This window comes from Chiloscyllium plagiosum, chromosome 9, assembly GCF_004010195.1.
Source record: "Chiloscyllium plagiosum isolate BGI_BamShark_2017 chromosome 9, ASM401019v2, whole genome shotgun sequence".
In the NCBI taxonomy this organism is placed as follows: domain Eukaryota; kingdom Metazoa; phylum Chordata; class Chondrichthyes; order Orectolobiformes; family Hemiscylliidae; genus Chiloscyllium; species Chiloscyllium plagiosum.
This window is the reverse complement of record NC_057718.1, coordinates 27,466,011-27,481,209: the sequence shown is the minus strand read 5'-3', so window position 1 is coordinate 27,481,209 and position 15,199 is coordinate 27,466,011. Positions and strand designations below refer to the sequence as shown.

Sequence of the window (15,199 nt, the reverse complement as noted above, 5' to 3'; positions counted from 1 at the left end):
TCATACAACACCAGGTTATAGTCCAACCGGTTTATTTGGAAGCACTAGCTTTTGGAGTGCCACTCCTTCATTAGGTGGTTGTGGTATATAAGACACAGAATTTATAGCAAAAGATTACAATGACATGCAACCAAAATGATATATTGAAAAAAATATGGATTGTGAAGTGTTTAATTTTTTTGAATGGGTTTGCAGGTTTCAGTTCATTAATATTACATATTACAGTAAACCTGCAGTCGTAATCTAACTGGTTGAGGTATTAGCATGGAGAATTCATGAATCATAGTCTGCTTGCCAACCAATCAACATATACTCTGCTTTTTATCCTTTGCACTGATTCTTCTGAAATGTCCTGATGAATGTAAGACAAAAAACTTTGACAAATGTGTTTTTTTTAAATTCAGAAATGCTCAAGTTCTGTACTACAAATAGACAATGAATACCTTATGGATCCCAAGTCTTACTGCACTGATGATCTGGAGAAGTCAGCTGACCAGGCAATACTTGATAAAGAACTCCATGAACCACATACAAGGGGTGCTGAGAATGTGCTAAAATATAGATATTTTCTTGTGACTCTTATGACCATTGTGAAATGGTAAAACATTCCCTTTATGCAGCATTTTTGTCAACCCCTTCAGTTTGCTGTTTATCACCTAGTGTCTGGGTGCACACTACACGTTTGGAAGGTTAAAGACTGTATCACTTTCAGCCAATTGAAGAAGCCAGACTGGAGTTGAGGTTTCATTGGGTCATGAGAATTGAAAGAAAAAGAAACAATGATGTGGAACACTTCTATTGAACAGTATAACAAACATGGAACACAACATTTATATACTGAACTCATGTATGAAATCCCAACTGCACAAATGTGTGCTTAAATCTTTTACATATACTCCTACATGGTGTTCCTGCTCAAGTTATTGTCGCAGCTGATGACAGCCTGCTCATCTTGTCCCTTAATCTTGGGATGATTTTGGTGGCAGTCCTTTGATTGAAGGTCTAGAGGGCCCCATCATACAAAGAGGTACACTAAGCAATGTCGGTATTAACAAAGGACCTGAGGAGGCAGCCAAGTTGAGCTTGGAGCACTCTGATAGGAGGCATTAGAAATGAAAGGCAATTGCTTATCTCAGAGATATGAGGACCTAGTCTCCGAGCATGTTGTCTACTTAACACATTGCTACCTCTGCTTTCAGTTCATGGGCAAGGCAATGACATGCAGGTTTGCTCGCACTTCTTCTGGCATCCATTGACTGGTGCTGGATCTGACTCCCCAAGAATGTTGATGATTTTTCAATTGAGGAAGCCAAAGAAATATCAGCATTTGGTTGGATGGAGTCCTTTGTCATTGTACAAAAACTTTTGGCAGCTCCACCAGATGGTCCCTTACCCCTCTCTGCAACTGGACACTTGCTATGTTGCCAGGTATAGCAATCTTGTGCTGGCCTTCTGAAAATACAAGAAGGAGCAGTTTTGTTTCTCCATGGAGATAATCACAAGCTTATGCTGGTGGCTGATAGTTATACATGATAGAGAACGCAAATTCTCCTGTATGCTGGTATTCTCGAAGGAGTTACATTCTTAGAGTTATATAACACAGAAACAGACCCTTCAGTCCAACTTGTCCATGCAGATTAAATATCCTAAATAAATCTAGTCCCATTTGCCAATATTTAGCCCCGATCCCTTCCTATTCATGTAGCCATCTAGATTCCTTTTAAATGACAATTGTATCCACTTGCTCCCCTTCCTCTGGCAGTTTGTTCCACACACGCACCACTGTCTGCATGAAAAAGTTGCCCCTCAGATCTCTTTTAAATCTTTCCCCTCGCACCTTAAACATATGCCCTCTAGTTTTGGACTCTCCTATTCTGGGGGAAAAAAAACTTTGGCTATTCACTGTACCCATGCCCCTTATGATTTTATAAAGTCCTCAGCCTCCAATGTTCCAGGGAAAATGCCCCAACCTATTCAGTCATTCTCTATAGCTCAAACCCTCCAATCCTGGCAACATTCTTATAAATCTTTTCTGAATCCTTTCAAGTTTAACAACAACTTTCTTACAGCAGGGAGACTAGAACTGAATATAATATTCTAAAAGTCGCCTAACCAATGTCCTGTTCAGCTGCATCATGACATCCTTGTAGTGGCCAGCAGTGAGAGGTGCTTTTTGCTGAAATGTAATCTTGCCTCTGACAGCATATGCTGCCTGATCTTGTGTGTCATCAACCGGCTGGTCACTTTCTCCATCAAGCATGGCTACTTATGTTGGCCTATGCAAGTTCCAAATGCAATGTGAACTCCCCTTTGAGGACCAAAGCAGATCTTTCAGCACGAGATTCACAATCTTCAGTTGTCCTGCAGCTTTTGGCCTCTCTACAGTCTCAGTCCAGGCTTGTTTGATTGCTCTCTTCCTTCCCCTAAGGAAGATGAGCTGTCACCTTGCCCTTGCAGCCTGAAGGAGAACATGCTTTTGCTGAATCATCATGCTGTCTGGGTGCTTCCGTCTTGTCAACATGACACTGTCTATATTTAAAAACAAGACCTGGATGCTTTGACCATTTCTGTGAAATAGATTGCCATTAGATCCTCCAAACATACATCCTTTTCAAAAGCCTTTTCATCTGGGCAATTGACTAGTATTAGAATTAGTCCAGACCTCTTGGTCCAAAAGTAGGGACACTACTGCTGTGCCACATGAGCCTTAGGCTAGCTTTAAGTGGTGCAAACCCCTCTCAAACATGGTAAATTTATTCTAATACTATTTGCAGAACCTCTCTCTCAGTAATCCATTTTAATTAGTAGTTTCAAGTCAGATCAATTTAATCTGGTGTGCTTTCCATAGTTTCTTCTTTGGCAATGCCATTAAACAATTGTAGATCTATATAATTTTGCTAGATTTACTTGTCAGCTACATTTTGAAATTTAAAGTAAAATCCAAGTTTTGTTTCATGATAATCAAAACTTAATTTCTGTTGCAGCTTCTATTGTGATTCCTGCTGGTAGAAGTGTTCAGAATTTTACCTCTGCAGATTTGGTAGGTTTTATATTATTAATCAATCCTACTTTGTCGTATTTATCTCCACATCAATGCCTACATGTTCCAGGTATGTCCAGCACTTGTGAAAAGCACTGGACAAGTCACTTATTTGTAAAGATTGGTTGTGTCCCATAGGCTATTAATAATGCTTAATTGCTCACCCGAATTCCTGAGATAAAATTCCACAAGTTGTGACATTGATTCAATGGCCTTGATATTTATGGGTGTGCTTTTTCAGATCAGGGTTATTGGGTGTAGGTGCAAGGAAGCATACTGGGAGGAATGCTTGAAGTAACCCCTGAAAGCTCTGTGACTTTATTCCAGCGGTGGCCAAATTAACGTCATGTACAACTCCAACATAACCTCCTCGCTCTTACAATCTATGCCACAACTGACACAGGCAAGTGTCTATTAACTGTCCTATTAAACTAGTACCTTCAGGCATTTTGGGCAAGCATCCCATGATCCCTTTGTTCCTCTGAAGTTCCTAATGTCCTGCTATTCATTGTTACTTTTTCCAAAGTGCATCACCTCACATTTATCAGGCTTATATTCCATCTGCCCATTTGACCAATCTATTTATACCTTCCTGTAACCTAAGACCTTTTTCCTCACTATCAACTATTTGGTCAATCTTCACTTATTTGGTTAAGCACCAGACGATGCATTCACTGATCATTATCAAGCGAACATTTTGCAGTCCCTGTGGAATTTATTTTTGTTCATTCATGCGATATTAATGTCATAAGTAAGGCCAGCATTTATTGTTCATCCTTAATTGTTCATTAAAAAGGTATCCGGGAGCTACCTTCTTGAACCATAGTAGTCCGTGTGCTGTTTGTACATCCCAGGTTGGAAGTGATAGACAAAGGAGTTGAGAGTTCTTGGGGAATTGAGAGGAAAGTAGAGGAAAGGAGCAGACTTGCTAATTTGAATTCCTGCTCATATTTTTTATGTTCCCCATTGATGTCTAGGTTGGCTTTAAATTTTGTAGATATTTTTAATAACATGTTTGGAAATCATGACACATCTGTGAAGCATGTAAATTAGCTCGCTGAGTTGGAAGGTTTGTTTTCAGACATCTTGTCACCATACTAGATAACATCATCAGTGAGAGTCTCCGGTGAAGCGCTGGTGGCATGTCCCGCCTCACGATTTATAGATCTTGGTTTCTGAAGGTGAGTGATGTCATTTCTGGTTCTTTTTTTTCAAGGGAAGGTAGATGGGATCTAAATCGATGTGCTTATTGATGGAGTTCTGTTTAGAATGCCATTCCTCTAAGAATTCGCGTGCGTGTCTTTGTTCCGTCTGTCCTAGGATGTGTGTGTTGTCCCAGTCAAAGTGGTGTCCTTCTTTGTATGTATAGAAACTAGTGATAGTGGGTCGTGTCTTTCGGTGGCTAGTTGGTGTTTATGTATCCTGGTGGCAAGTTTCCTGCTAGTTTGTCCAATGTAGTCTTTTTTCAGTTTTTGCATAGTATTTTGTAGACGACGTTAGTTTTGCTGGTAGTATCTAATGGATCCTTTAGGTTCATTAGTCGCTGTTTAAGTGTGTTGGTAGGTTTGTGGGCTACCATGATGTCAAGGGGTCTGAGTAGTCTGGAAGTAATTTCTGATATGTTTTTGATGTAAGGTAATGTGGCTATAGTTTTTGGTTGCGTTGTGTCTGCTTCCAGACTACTCAGACCCCTTGGCATCATAGTAATCCACAGACCTACCAACACACTTAAACAGTGACTAATGAACATAAAGGATCCATTAGATACTACCAGCAAAACAAACATCATTTACAAGATACCATGCAACAAGTGTAAAAACCACTACATTGGACAAACTAGCAGGAAAGTTGCCACCAGGATATATGAATACCAGCTGACCACCAAAAGACATGACCCACTATCACTAGTTTCTTTTCATACAGACAAAGAAGGTCACCACTTTGACTGGGACAGCACATGCTTGGGCAGGTGAAAAGACATGACCCACTATCACTAGTTTCTTTACATACAGACAAAGAAGGTCACCACTTTGACTGGGACAGCACATGCTTGGGCAGGTGAAACAAAGACATGCACAAGAATTCTTAGAGGCATGGCATTCTAACAAGAGCTCCATCAATAAACACATTGATTTAGATCCTATCTACCTTCCCTTGAAAAAAAAAGAACCGGAAATGACATCACCCACCTTAAGAAATCAAAATCTATAAATAGAGAGGCGGGACATACTAGCAGCACTCCACTGGAGACTCTCACTGATGATGTTATGTAGTACGGTGACGAAATGTCTGAAAACAAACCTTCCAGCTCCGCAAGCTATCTTACTTACATATAATCAACTTGAGCTATAAATCTACTCAAACATCACTAACACCTGTGAAGCATTGGGGCCTGAACCTAGACCTCCTGGCCTAGAATTAGGGGTGTTACTGATGCACCACAGGAGCTCTAGGCTAGCTTTAAGTGATGCTGACTTTTCTCAAGCATAGTGAGGTGTGCAGCCATTTAATTCACACAATCTGTTTAGCTATTTGTGCCAGTTATGCAAATTAGTCAGCACAAATTTGATGTGCTACTTCTGAGAAAAAGTGTGGGTTTATTATGCATAGCACCACTCTATGCTCATTTTTAGAGGCTATTGAATTTTAGATTGTTTCCCCCACCAATTATCTACTGTACCTAATGTAGTTCTGCAGTCAATTACCATTAATGTGTGCTGGCATAGTCCAATAATTTGTCCTTTGTTAACTTTGTGGGAAAAGTGCGACCACCTTGTACTGCATAAGAAGTGTTAAGTAGCCAATTTGGGGTAAATCCCATTCTTTCATCCCTTTTGCATGTACTGTTGAGAAGTCTGTGTGCAGGGTTATCCCTTTTCTGTTCAACAAAGTAATCTCCATTTGTCTGGGAACATTGCAGCATGAAATTTCAGTCTCCAATTAATTATTTGTTTCAAGAATTATGTCTAATGTTAAGCACTCTTCTACCTACAAATAATTTCAATTAAAAAATTTCATTTTCTGGTATACTTCCTTATGATGGCACCTAACCTCTCTATCCTGGAGACCCTGCACCTGAACTCCACTCAGTTCTGGTACTGCTATACTGATTTTCTTTGTGTATGGAGTTTGTTCCAAGAACCTACATTAAAGGACCACCTCCGTTGCTCTGATAGGTAAAAAGCAGAATACTCCAGATGGTGGAAATCTGAAATAAAATCAGAAAATGCTGGAGAAAGTCAGCAAGTCTAACATCTGAGGAGAGAGAAAAACAGAGTTAATGTTTCAAGTTCGAAGGCTCATCTTCAGAAATTGGTGCTTTGGGCTACCTGAAGGCTAATCATAGAGCTGTGAGCTAACAAATTTTTAACTGTTAGGTTTTTCATATCCTTAACATTGTATTGTTGTTCTTTCAGAATGCTTCAGGTGCTACAACTACTCTTGCATTGCCTTCTGGCATTGGTCTTCCAATTCAGGTTCCCGCTGGAGTTACCTTGCAGACTGCTTCAGGCAAGTATTTTGTTTTCCTTACTGTTCCAATAAATCACTTTATGTAAGTTGGTTTTTCCAACATTAAATGTTAGATTATTTTTCTTTTTTTTGTCAATCCAAATTGCTTTCTTTTATCTCTCCAGAGTGCACATCATTTGCAGAGAAGTTTTATGGAGACTATTAATCCATTTATACAAATTTGTGAGGGCCCTTGTGCACAGTGGTAGTGTCCCAAACCTCTAAGCCAGAAGATTTAGGTTCAGGTGCCCAGAGGTGTGTCATAATATGTCTGAACAAGTCGGTTTAAAAACATCTCCAAGCTTGTGAACCAAACACACTTAATGAATAGATAATTATTGCTGGCATAGAATGTAGATTCAGGACAATATAAGCATTCGAGCAAATTTTAAAATGCACATTTTTAAAGTAAGGAAATGTAATTGGATTTCTGGGTATGCAAACTTTTAGGTCTTGTGAGGCTAGGAAAAATAATTTTGGCAACTTAACAATTTAACTGCAGCACTGCAGAAAGCAAACTATGACACCTTTATCTCGAAGGTATAAAATTTTACCAAGTTATAAAATTTAGGGAGAGGAAATTCTGGATTCAGGGAAAGCATTTTTTTTGTAGGTTCATGGATGTGGGTGTTGCTAGATAGGTCAGCATTTATTGCTCATTCCAGAGACCAGTTAAGAGTTATTTCTGTGGATTTGGAGTAATGTGTAGGACAACCAGATAAGGATGGCAGATTTTTTTTCTTACAGGATGTTAGTCAGCAGATGAGTTGTTAAACAGCATTTGACAGTTGTTAGATGGTCACTTTTAGGTTAGCTGCTTTTCTTTATTCTAAATCTTCTTAATTGCATTTAAATTTCACACCTGCCTTAGTGGAATTTCCCAGAATATTACCCTGGGGTTCTGAATTATTAGCCCAGCGACATTATTAATATGCCCCGTTACTGTACTATTTGCTTCTGGCTCTCTGCTGACTGTTTAGAATTATTGAGAGTACATTTAGGAATAAGTTATATTTAAATTTTAAATGGTGTAATTTGAAAGTTTGACATTCTTTTTGACATTCTTTATAACAGTACTCAGATTTAAAATCATGTTGAAAGGAAATCCTTTTCCCAGTTTTCAGTTAAAGAGCAATTTACATTTTATCTACATGTAAGCAAAGTACTAACGTGTCAGCTGTTTACATTTTGTTGTAGCAGAAGTTCCTGAAACAGGTGAATATGAAAATGATATCAGAGAAAAGTGTGAGGCAAAGAGTTTGACTGAGGAAGTGAATTATCAGTGCCCAAACTTCACTCAAAATCTGATATCTAAAGTACAATTAAGTTTAAATTCAAGGGAAGCATATACAAAGATGAACTTATAATTAGTTTAGCATTGCATGCAGTGTTTGAATTCCTACTGATTTTTAAAAGTGAATGTTGAGCCCAGTGAGAGCTGCTTCTGGTGCACAGTTATCATTACTACTCAGCTGATTTGCGATCGTGCTATTATGCTACTGGCAAGGACTAATTTGGCCCTGCTACTCCTTAAAAAGAAATGGGTCTTTGAAACAGTGACTTGAAAAAACATTTGGAAATCTCTAGACTGTAACTTTTTATATTTAGCCCTCATTTTTATAATGTATCCAGATTATAGTTCTCATCTTTTTGAGTAATAACTTTGAATAACAATTGGTACTTGTTTATTTGAACTTTTTAACATCTGTTTTTACCTTTATTAATTTAGTTATGAACAGTATTTTTATTTCATTGCTGTGATTGAAAGCTTTTATAGTAAACTATCCTCGGGCTCTGAGAAGGCAATGATCAGTGGGTTAATTTACACTGAATAAGATTCCTAAAAATACTTCTGTTTTACATCCTTTTGGGAGAACAGTATTGCTTTTGGAATACAGGTTCTCTGATTGATTGTCTTTTGTCGATACTGACTATTCTAATTCACATGTTGTTGATTCCATTCAATCTTTATCTTTTCTAGGTCATATGTATAAGGTCAATGTTCCAGTGATGGTAACACAAAGTGCTGCAGGCCAGAAATATTTCCAGCAGCCTGTTCGTCATTTCATTCAGCAAGTAAATCCAGTTACAGGGCAGACAGCTCTCTTCCAACAAAACACTGTTTCTAGTCAAACACATGTCATTCAGCAGGCTTCACAAGACCAAGCACCAACACTCCAACAATCCAATTCAGGTCAAGTTTCCACACATCAGCAATTGCTGACCAACCAATCTTTTGATGTAGCTAATCAGTCTGTTCTGCAACAGCCTGGCATATCAAGACACGTATATATTCAACAACAGGGTACAATGAAACAGGTTGTTTTACAACACACTGGGATGGGGGTACAGACAGGGCCACCTATTGTTATTCAGAGACAGTCCATAGCAAACACAGGAACGCTAGCACAACATGTAATATCCACACAGCCAACTCAACTGGAACAGTCTGTGGAAGAACAAGTGACCACTGGCCAGACTCAACATCTGTTAATTCAAAATTCAGATAATGCTCCTCCAGCTCATACCCTTATTGTACAAAACCAAGCATCTGAACCAAATGAAGGAACAAACATACCACAATGTGTTTCTGAGCAGTGTGTAGTCCAACAGTTTATACCCCAGGTAAGAGATTAGAAAAATTAGCACTGAAAGACATTAATGTACAGAATTGAAAATTTTATGTCCATAACATGCAGCCTCTGACAACATGAAGTTGAGAAGTCAAGACATTAAAGGATTGTTCTAATATAAAATTATATTGTTTTATCTGCTTAAAAATACAAACTGAGTGGAGAATTGAAAATGGCTAAAAAGTAGCTAATTATTTCACACCATGTGGCATGCTGGTTTACTTTGTTTCTTATGAGTGGAGCACCTGGAAACATTATTAATCTATTGCTTTTGAACCAGTCTTAAGTAAATCAGAAATGCCAAGAAAAGGTTGGTAGAGGCAAGAACCACTTCAACATTTAAGAAGTATTTGGATGAACACTTGAAATGCCATAGATACAAGGCTGTGAGCTAAATGTTGAGAAATGGGAAGAGTATATAGGTGCTTGGGAACACTCTGCTAGCTGGAGTCATACCTGGCACTTAAGATGAATGTAATTGTTGGAGGTCAGTCATCTCAGATGCAGGACACCTGTGGACATTCCTCAGGGTAGTGTCCTAGGCCCAACCATTTTTAGCTGTTTCATCAATGACCATACTTCCATCATAAGGTCAGAAGTGGGGATTTTCACTGATGATTGTGTAATGTTCAGCATCATTTGCCTCTCCTCAAATACTGAAACAGTTCATTTCCAAATGCAGCAAGACCAGGACAATATCCAGACTTAGGTTGACAATGGCGAGCAGGATTTGTACCATACACATGCCAGGCAGTATTCAACTCCACAAAGGTAGAATCCAACCAACGCCCCTTGACATTAGAGGAGAAAGTGAGGTCTGCAGATGCTGGAGATCAGAGCTGAAAATGTGTTGCTGGAACAGCGCAGCAGGTCAGGCAGCATCCAGGGAACAGGAGAATCGACGTTTCGGGCATAAGAAGGGCTTATGCCCGAAACGTCGATTCTCCTGTTCCCTGGATGCTGCCTGACCTGCTGCGCTGTTCCAGCAACACATTTTCAGCCCCTTGACATTACCATCACTCAATCCATTATCAACCTCCAGGAGATCAGTATTGACCAAAAACTGAACTTGACTATCTACATAAATACTGTGGCTACAAGAATAGGTCAGAGGCTAGGAATATTGCAGTGAGTACCCACTACCTGACTCCCCAAAACATGTCCACCACGTACAAGGTGCAAGTCGGGAATGTGATGGAATACTTCCCATTTGCCTGTATGAGTGCAGCTGTTCCAACATTCAAGACAGTTGACCCAACCAGGATAAAGTAGCTCACTTGACTGGCATCAGATCTACTCCCTCCCCTCAGATGCAACAATGTGTACCATCTACACGATACATAGCAGGAATTCATCAAAGATCTTTAGACAACACCTTCCTAACCCATGGCCACTACATCGAGAAAGATGGAGACACCAGATATATGGCAGCACTACCATGTGCAAGCTCCTGACCAAACCACTCATATCCAGAATTGGAAATATATTGTTGTTCCTTCAGTGTAGCTGGCTCAAAATCCTAAAATGCCCTCCCTAATGAAAATGTGGGTCTACTTACAGCATATGGACTGTAGTGATTCAAGGAGGCAGCTCGCCATTGCCGCCTTGAGGGCAATTAGGGATGGGCAAAATATGCTGGCCCAGACAGGTACATCCGTAATCCAGTAAATGAATTGTTATGGAAAATGTTAGAATCTATTATTAAAAATGTGACACCAGGACACTCGAAAATAATGTTAGGATTGGGCAAAGTCAACATGGATTTATGAAAGAGAAATCGTGTTTGACAAACTGTTTGAAGTTTTTTGAGGATGTGGCTCTCAGATTGGATGAGTGGGGAACCAGAGGAAATAATGTATTTTGGTTATTGGAAACATTTGCTAAGGTTCAACAGCAGGTTAGTAACCAAAATTAGAACACTTGGAATGGATTGAGGATTGGTTAATGGTTAGAAGACAAAGAACGGATTTGTTATTCTAATGTTAGTGGGGACCTGCAAGGATCACTACTTCGGCTTCAACTATTCATAGTCTGTGTCAATGATTTGGATGTAGGGACCAAATGTCATATTTCCATACTTTCTGATGAGACAAGCTAGCTGGCAGTGTCAGTTGCTAGGAGGTTGCAAAAGGCATTCAAGTAATGAACATGGCACATGGAAATGTGAAGTTACCCACTTTGTTAGGAAAAGTAGAAAGGCAAAATATTTTTGATTGGCAAGCGATTATGAAGTGTTGATGTTCAAAGGTACTTGGGTGCCCTTTTCATAAGTCACTTGAAAGCTAACAAGCCAATAGGAATATAAGTTGTATATTGCCTTAACAATATTTGCTGCAATTCTTTAGATCCTTAGTAAGACCACACCTGGAGTTTCATGTTCTCAGTCTATAAAGAATGATATACTTATCATAGAGAGAGTTAAACAAAAAGTCACCAGAAGACTGATCCATGGAATAGGATTTTCCTTTGAGGAGACTGGGTCTCTATTCTCTAGAGTTTTGAAAAATCTCATTGAAGCATGTAATATTCTTAGAGGCTTTGATAAGGGAAAGAGGTTTCTTCTGACTCCGGTCTAGAACCAGGGGAAACAGTTTTAGTAGAATGGCAGGCCACTTAGAATTGAGATAAGGAGAAATTTATTTACTTCGAGAGTGGTGAATCTTAAGCATTCTTTACCCCAAAGGAGTAGAGGTTCAGGCATTTAGTATATTCAAGCCTGCTATTATTTGATTTCCAGACATTAAAGCTATCAAGGGTGTTTTGGATAGTGTGGGGGAAAATGGCATTGCAGTAGAAGATCAGTGATCTAGTTAAATGACAGAGGAGATCATTGGGCTGAGTGGCTTGGTCAATTTTTCTGAGAGTCAAAAGAGAACGTGTTCAGTATAAGAACGGGTTCATTCAGCTAAAGTAGGTTTGAGATGGTCAGGGGCTATTTATATATTTGTTTAAGGAAGAATTGCTGTCCTCGTGAAGGATAGGTTTCTAATGTAATTGGTGTCCACTGCAAAAAGAGCGAGATAAGAGCCAGAAACCTTTTAAATTGGAAGACAGTGTTAGAAAAGTTCCAGAAGAAACTGATCATGAGAGAAAACTTAGTTGAGATAGGCAGAAACAAGTTATCTGAGACAAAACATTGAGGTTACCAGGGACATCTTGTATGTGGACCTTGGGAAAGAGGTAGACACAGGCTCTGAAGTTGTAGGCTTGGAGTCCATTGGTACATGTTGTGGGAAATCCCCAAAGGAGATGATGTCAGTGACCATTTGGGAAATTATAGCTTGATGATTGGTGAGGGAATCACGGTTGAAGAAGAGTTGTGAGAATTGGCATTTAGCATCTGACAAAAAGCAACAGCAGGTTAAATGAGCAGAACTGCAGTAATTGCAGGATTTTATAAATTTTTTGGTTACTATTTTGCTCATTTTCTTCGAAGTTTGTGACCGCGGTTTTATGTTCACCCTCTCAAATTTCCACACAAAACTATAGGTTTAGAAAGATCCAAATCTGTGGAAATAGTTCCTCCTGTTTTTTTCCCAAATAAAATGTATTTAATTATATCATCTTAATAGAATCACTTGTACAATCAAGAACTCGTGTTCAAATTTGCACAAGATTACATTCAAGCAACTTTAAATCAGACTGGACATCTTGAGGCTACTGTAGCATTTGTTTTGCTTTACAATTTGGTTATTATTTATTTTGGTGAATTAAATTTTGATTTTACCACTTAGGTGAATGAAACCTTGTTAATGGTTGCGACCACATCTGAGGAACAACCAATCAAAGTTGAAGAGTCATCCATCCCACAGTTAGATGGAACTAATGATACGTCTTCAGATGAAGAAATTGGTAACCTGCGGGAAGTGGAAGAAAATGATATACTTGGAATTATTGATGCTGAAGACCTTAAAGCTCTTGAAGGTTATGATGAAGATGATAGTTCTAGCCCTGACACCTCCAGTGATGGCTCTGATGAAGAACCTAAAGAAGAAATTATAGAAGAAGTAATTATGTAAAATATTTTGATCATGGATCTTAGTTCCTATAAAGATGACTAATCACATATAATTGTAGTAAGTATAAGACATGGGAGCAGAAGTAGGTCTTTCAGCCCATCAGATCTCCCTCACTATTCAGTTAAGTTATAGCTAATCTGATAGTCCTTGATTCCCCTTTCCTGTCTTATCCACACAGCCCTTGATTCCCTTACTGGTTAAAAATCTGTCCATCTCAGCCTTGAATATACTTAACAACATAATCTCTACAGCTCTCAACTGTAAAAAAGAAATTCCGCAGATTCATGACCTTTTAAGAGAGGAAATTCCTCCTCACCTGTGGGTGACCCTTACTCTGAGATTATGCTCTCCCAGAAAAGGAAGCAACTTCTCAACAGTCCCCTAATAATTATATTGATTTTAATAAGGTCATATCTCATTCTTCTGTACACCAGTGAGTACAGACCCAACCCCTCATAATTCCTGTATGTCCAGGTGCAATCTAGTGAAACCCTTTTCTGGACTGTCTCCAATGCAAGTTTGCATTTCCTTAGATAAGAGGAGCAAAACTGTTCACAGTATTCCAACTGTGGTCTAACATGTGCCTTGTACAGTTTTAGCAAGGCCTCCCTATTTTTATATTCTATTCCTTCTGAAACAAAGGCCAAAATTCCATTTGCCTCTCCTAATAACTACTGAATTTGTATGCCAGCTTTTTGTCATTTATGCATGAGGTCCTCAAAGGCTGGAATTCCCTTCCAAATGGCAAGTGGGTCTGCCTACACTACATGGACTGCCACAGTTAAACATGGTAGTTCCCTCCCACCTTATCAAGGGCAATGAGGTATAAACAATAAATGCTGGCTCAGCCAGCGAAATCCCCATCCCACAAATGAGCATTATTAAGATATACATAAGTTTTTGGTGGTAAGGGGAGAAGGCAGGAGAATAGGGTTGAGAAATGTATCAGCCATGATTGAAAGGTGATGTAGACTTGATGGGCTGCATGGTCTTGTGGTCTTTTGCTGAATATAATAGTTCTTGGAAGAATACAAATGCACCCATTATCTCTGAAGGTACTTCCTTTAACAACGTGGGATGTATCTCATCAGGCTTAGGGGATTTTTTGCTTTTAGCTCTGTTAGTTTATCTAGTACATTTTCTCCAATGATTATTTTTGTGCTTATTTCTTCTTCCTCCTCCCCCACCCACCCATCCCACTTGATTATTTAGCATTCTTGGAATGCTATTCATGTATTTACCTAAAAGACTGATGTGAAGTATTTATTCAACTCCTCTGCCATTTTCTGCTTTCCCGTTATTGTTTTCCCAGCCTCATTCTCTAAGGGGGCTATGTTCATTCTGGCCTTTTCACATAGTTAAAGAAGCTCTTGCTATTCATTTTTACGTTACTTGATAGTTTATCTTTGTTCATTTTCTCCCAGTTTATTATGTTTTTGGTTATCTTTTGATTTTTCTAACTTTTCCAATCTTAAAAATTCTTTCCCACATTATATGTTTTTTCTCTTTCAATTTGATACTGTCCTTATTTATCTTGGTTAACCATGACTGGGGACACAGTGGCCTAGTAGCGTTATCACTGGACTATTAATCCAGAAACTCAGCTCATGTTCTGGGGACCTGGATTCAAATCCTGCCATGGCAGATGATGGAATTTGAATTCAGTAAAATATCTGGAATTAATGATCTAATGATGACGATGAAACCATTGTCGATTGTCGGGAAAAACCCATCTGGTTGTTTAATATCCTTCAGGGAAGGAAACTTCCATCCTTACCTGGTCTGGCCTACATGTGACTCCAGACCCACAGCAATGTGATTGACTCTTAACTGCCCTCTGGGCAATTAAAAATGGGCAATAAATGCTGGTCTAGCCAGTGATGCCCTCATCCCACGAATGAATAAAAAACATAGATTGATTCATCCACTTCCCAAGAATCCTCCTTACTGAGATGTATTTTTGTTGTAAGTCACGAACTATTTTTAAAATATCTGCC

At 39.0% G+C, this 15,199-nt stretch overlaps 1 protein-coding gene across 1 annotated transcript in view; it reads left to right on the top strand.

The window, feature by feature from the left end:
• LOC122552715 (stonin-1-like) overlaps window positions 1-15,199 on the top strand; it is a 109,221-nt gene that overhangs the window by 76,989 nt on the left and 17,033 nt on the right. The window contains exons 6-9 of the mRNA XM_043695614.1: window positions 2,985-3,040; window positions 6,457-6,550; window positions 8,532-9,175; window positions 12,918-13,190. Of these exons, the coding sequence (XP_043551549.1) occupies window positions 2,985-3,040; window positions 6,457-6,550; window positions 8,532-9,175; window positions 12,918-13,190 (1,067 nt within the window). The remainder of the gene's footprint in view (window positions 1-2,984; window positions 3,041-6,456; window positions 6,551-8,531; window positions 9,176-12,917; window positions 13,191-15,199) is intronic.